This window comes from Pinus tabuliformis, chromosome 9 (assembly GCF_031772625.1).
Source record: "Pinus tabuliformis cultivar Carrire ecotype Pingquan chromosome 9, CPIR1, whole genome shotgun sequence".
Taxonomy (NCBI): Eukaryota; Viridiplantae; Streptophyta; class Pinopsida; order Pinales; family Pinaceae; genus Pinus; species Pinus tabuliformis.
Genome location: NC_142307.1, coordinates 322796210 through 322801959, shown reverse-complemented (window position 1 = coordinate 322801959; position 5750 = coordinate 322796210). Strand labels below are relative to the sequence as shown.

Here is a 5750-nt window from a genome sequence, read left to right as displayed (position 1 = left end):
TGGCTGAAGATAGGATACCTTTGCTACGAGATTAGCTTGCTCCATACAAAATATCAGTAGTTAATGTACCCTTCATTCTTTGAAAGTTCAAGTGCTGCCATTTTCAAACAACACCCTGCCCTGAAAGCAAGCGAAAGAGGGTCCTCTTGCAGGCTAGAAGAAATACACAACAAAAGCGTGATATATTTTGACAGGCATAGAAAAAATTCCAAAGGAATCTGATTTTAATTTTAATTTCCATGCTACAGATGAGGTATTTCAGGACAAATCAGAACAGATTTTGAATATTCTAATTAATATTTCATTCCTAATAAGCCAGAGATAAGATAATGACCTACAAAGTTAAACTGACTTAAGAATGAAGTCTAAGCACAGGATCGGTATCCAGAGATAAGATAAGACCTACAAAGTTAAACTGACTTAAGAATGAAGTCTAAGCACAGGATCGGTATACAGCATACTTGCATTGACCTTCCCTACTAGAATAAGTATGAGAAGCATCCAAACAGGGTGGAAACTATAGCCCTGACACGGTGTTGAAATAATAACGGAAGATAATATTCCAAGGGCACAACAGCAAGATCTATAGACAAGTTATGATTCCAATAATTTTCTCTACGAAGACATCAAACAAACTTGAATGTAATCAGTTTCTTTTGAAGATATTGATTGCAAGATATCATATATGTAATTCAAAGACAAACTAAATACTTAAATCAGACAATGCTATAATATCACCTAAAACTAGCCCATCTATAAAATCATGCTGGCATTAACATCATGACATTAATCATTTCAGAAACTTTTGAATAGAAGCTTCTTAGAAGAATAGCATCAGTCAGTCGACCTCGTGCATATACAATTACAAATAAACATCACCAAGTGAATCTAAGATTTGTCCACTTCAAAGGATGATAATGCATGCTGGCATATTTTTAAAGAAAGCCGTGAAAAGACCAAAACATCTGAGAATCAAGCCCTAAGGATACATAGCAAGGGCATTAATATCTTAGGAAATGGATTTGGTAAAATGGGAGGTAAAATATCAAATTTCCCCACCATATCCCCCAGAACCAAAATAGTCACGCCTTGTACCCGCAATAGCCATACTTTTTTGATGTTCAAGTTTCGGACATTCTCCAATACGATGTCCAAGTCCTCCACAGTAAGCACAGCCCTTCACTCCACTGGCATTAACAATGGCCTCAACGTTTTCCATGGGATCATCAAGTGTCGCCAGAACTGGTGGTATCCTCTGTTTTGCCTCCTTCAAGAGATGTTTGAGATCAAGAAGAGTAGTCTCACTTTGGTTCTTGTTAATGAAGGTGGTTGCAATTCCAGTTTTTCCACATCTTCCAGTTCGTCCAATTCTGTGTACATAATTCTCTATCTCTGCAGGCATATCATAATTGATAACATGCTGAATGTCAGGAAAATCAAGCCCTTTTGAAGCAACATCTGTTGCCACTAAGACATCCTTTTTGCCAGCTTTAAAGGATGAAATTGCATATTCTCTTTCTTCCTGATCCTTTCCTCCATGTATTGCCACAGCTTCCACGCCTTTCAAAAGAAGGTATTCATGAATATCATCAACGTCTGCCTTGTTCTCACAGAAAATGAGAACAGGAGGGGGGGTTTTCTGCAAACATTCCAATAAATAAACAATCTTTGCCTCTTGTTTGACATACTCAACTTCCTGTATGACATCCAAGTTTGCTGCACCAGCCCTTCCTACGTTTACAGTCACAGGTTTCACCAGAGCACTTCTTGCAAAATTCTGAATCTTCTTAGGCATAGTTGCAGAGAAGAGAAGTGTTTGCCTTTGAGCTTTGAAATGATCAAAAACCTCTCGTATGTCATCCTCAAAACCCAAATCTACCAATCTATCTGCCTCGTCGAGGGTGAGGTACCTGCAGGACAGATAAATTCAACTTACAATATGCATCATTTGGTTATCTGAAACTTATACAAAATTGTTGAATAAGCATTCTAATACTGGTGAAACCCGTGACTGTAAATAAACAATCCCGCCTCTCGTTTGACATACTAAACATCCCGTATGACATCCAAGTCTGCTGAACATGCCCTGCTTACGTTTACAGTCACAGGTTTCACCAGAGCAGTTCTTGCAAAATTCTGAAACTTCTTATGAATAGTAGAGAAGAAGAAAAGTGTTTGTCTTTGAGCTTTGAAATGATAAAAAACTCTTGTACGTCATTCTTAAAACCCAAATCTACCAATCTATCTGCTCCATCCAGGCTGAGGTAGACTTACCACAGAATAAATTCAGCTTGTAATATCATCTATTGGCTATCTAGTTATATAAAAACTGTTCTAAAAACTGAAGTTTCTGAAATGGATGTGAAATTCTAAAATCGATTGAAACAATTAATAATTTTATAAATTTGCAAAAAAATATGAAAAGTGGAGAGAGGAGAAGATGGTCGTAAAAGCAATTCTGAAATGCCAAAAGATAGCCGTAGAAGAGACCTTTCTTTTTATAACAAATAAAGGAATACTTTTGAAAGACACAATTAGATCGTAGCTTACCTCTCCAAATACAAAACCGAAATAAACAAGCTTTATATTTTAAAAGACAAACTACAAATCATTTCTGGAAGTGATGTTTACCCCTTCCAAAAGGCTAGTTAAAACACTTTCAATCAGGGTTGTGGGACTAAAAAATCGACTCCGAAATGGTCCAGCATATGAAAATGGCAAAAAAAAAAAAAACTCAGAAATTTCATAGGGCTAGTTAAAACGCTTTTAATTAGGGTTGCAGAAATCAGTGTTGCAGAAATAAAATATCAGACTCAACACGGGTTCGAAAACTGAAAATCATGAGAACCAAATAAGAAACGAAAAATCAGCACAAATCACGGAGCAATTAAAGTAAAAAGTACAAATTTTCATATTTTTAACGTAGCAAGCAAACGAGGGAAAAAATGCATAAATTTCGCAGAAATTAGCAAAAGCACAAATTGAAAAATGAGGGTAGAATTCACTTTTACAATGTCGCCGATGCCCGACTGCTGCCAAAAAATTCGGCAAACTGGATTTGATTGGAAAAATCCAATTTTCAGGTGATTGTTTCAGCCAATTTCTCAGCCAGAGATTGACCCGCCGATTGCTGAATAGCTCGCTGCCGGCGATTTTTGCCACACTGAATTTTCAATGATTCAAGTTTAACAGTTCAGAATTTTTCTGTACATTAAATTGCCGCGCTATATAACAAAGATGCACAAAATATTTCGAAGTGAAACTGAATTTCCTTACCTGCAATTGTCAAGGTTCATCTTCTTCTTCGCCAGCATATCCTTCAACCGCCCCGGTGTTGCTATCACAATGTGCACACCTTTCTTCACAATTTCTAATTGAGATTTCATATCAATTCCACCGATGCAGAGCATCGGCCGCAGGTCCGGATACCCCCGATCCCGCAACACGCCCACAAACTCCTCCACAACCTCAAACGTCTGCCTTGCAAGCTCGCGGGACGGGCATATTACCAATCCGAAGGGTCCTTCGCCGGGAATTATCGGCATAGACACCTCCTGCAAAGCAGTCATAATTAAAGGCAGGATAAAGACCAGAGTTTTGCCGGAACCAGTAAAGGCAATACCGATCATGTCTCTACCAGAAAGCACCACAGGAAGACCCTGGACCTGTATGGGAGTCGGCTGAACGATCCCTTTAGCTTTGAGTTTCTTCAATATCGGCTCCGGAAGCCTCATGTCCTTAAAATTCTTAATAGGAGGAGGAATTGACTCACCTTCGACGAGAATATGCCACTGCTTCCGTATCGCCTCGCATTCGTTCTCGCTCATATGGCGTACGGCGGTGGGAGGCTTCCAGCCGGTCACCATAGGCTCGTGATACTGAATTCCCTTGGCCAATTCTCTCACAGACATCAGCGTCTTCCTGTCTGAAAGCCGCTCGATCATATCCTTCTCCTGCTGTACAAGCTGCTCCATGGGACTGATTTCAGGCAAATCTTTCTTCAACTGTGAAGCCTTTACAAGCAAACTAGGTTTTGACTCGGCTTCCTTGGCACGTTCTGCATCTTCAGACAGAGAGCCGTTACCCTTTCTCTGCAAAATTTTTTGAGCTTCCATCATTCTTCGCTTCTTGACGGGGATATACTCTACGTAATCTTCATCTTCTTCGGCTTTTTCTGAAGGGTTTTCGCTATTTTCTCCGCTAAATTTTGAGTCCGAGGCGTTTAAACCGTGTGATTTTTTTCCAGAACCGTTCGGCTCTGAAGTGTTTACTTGCATTTTGGTGCCGCCTTCAAAGTGAGATTTTCTTTCAATAATTTTAGGGTTTGAGGGATTTACACTGCCATTTCCGTCCTTTCGAACGTCCTCCGCTTCCATTTTATTGCAAAAATATATGATATGGGTACTCCGAAATAACGAAGATGAATCTGGCCGGGACTTAAAAGCTTTGGATCGAAGTGCACGTTCCCTTCGACCCCTGCGCCATTAGGGGCTCATCGACCAAGAGACTAGCAGATCTGGATCTCAACTTCTGCGAAGATTAGTGTGTTTTCTGTTCCGCCTCTACTTGAAGGCGCGACAAACCTGAAGCGCGATGACGGAGCAAAGGCTGTCACTGGTTCCTGCAGATCGACCTTGTCTATTTCATTTTCGAACTGGATTATAATGTTTGGGTATTACAAAATTGGGGAAATAACTTCATGAAATTTATATTCTTTGAATATGTTTGCTGTGTCAATGTAAGACCTGTATGTTCAACCTATTTATCAACATCGTTTGCTTGCTCTTTTTTATTGATATGGAATTTGGTATTCTTAATAAACTATTTTAGTAAATTATTTGGTTATGAAATAATTCAAAGCCCAATTACATATATATATATATTAATGAGTAAAATGTCCAAGCTTAAGTTTATTTAGTTATCTTGATATGGATGTTGGTATTTTTACTAAACTATTTGAGTAAATTAGTCGATCATGAAATAATTCAAAGCCAGTTATTTATATATTGAATTAGTAAAATGTCTAAGCAAGTTTATTTAGTGATAACTAGCTTAGATTTATTTTAACTTCGAACCTATAAAGTGTTGAGAGGAATCAAATCTCTCAAGATGTAAACTTCTTTTTTGAGTGTAAAATTTGAGGAAAAGTTTGCACCTCTAGAGATTTGATTCTTCTGAGCACTTGATAGATATGGGTTAAGATGGATCTAGGTTGGTTATATAATACGATATAATATCTATATTTGTATCTTGTGTCTCTTTCTTATTCCCTCTATCTATCTCACCCCCAAACATTCACTATCTCTCTCTCTCTCTCTCTCTCTCTCTCTCTCTCCCCCTCTCTCTCTCTCCTCTCTCTCTTCCCTCCCACTCTCCTCTCTCCCTTGATCTATCACCATCTCTCCCTTGTCACTCCCTCCCTCTCTCCATCTTTCTCCCTCTATGTCTTTCTTCTTCCTTCCATCTCTCTCCCTCTCTCTCTCTTGAGTCTTCTCTTTTCGTCTCTCTCCCTTTCTCTCCCACCTCCCTTTATCTCTCCCCCCATCACACACTCTCTCTCTCTTCCCTCCAACTTTGCCACTATCTCACTTCCTCGCTCCTCTCTCCCCTCCATCTCTTTGTATCCCCCTCTATCTCTTCCCCTTCTCTTCCTATCTCTCTCCCCTCCTCTTCTCTCTCTTCCCTCCTCTCCTCTCTCCTTCACTCTCTTTCCATCTCTCCCTTGTCACTCCCTATCTCTCCAACTCTAT

At 39.4% G+C, this 5750-nt stretch overlaps 1 protein-coding gene across 1 annotated transcript; it reads right to left on the bottom strand.

The window, feature by feature from the left end:
- Positions 1–752: 752 nt before the first annotated feature.
- On the bottom strand, positions 753–4752 carry LOC149148531 (DEAD-box ATP-dependent RNA helicase 35-like). Its single transcript, XM_089438405.1, has 2 exons — positions 3277–4752; positions 753–1910 (listed from the first exon to the last, which is right to left on the bottom strand). Exons 1-2 carry the CDS (start codon positions 4374–4376, stop codon positions 1046–1048), a joined length of 1965 nt encoding a protein of 654 aa, XP_089294531.1. The 5' UTR covers positions 4377–4752; the 3' UTR covers positions 753–1045.
- Positions 4753–5750: the final 998 nt, after the last annotated feature.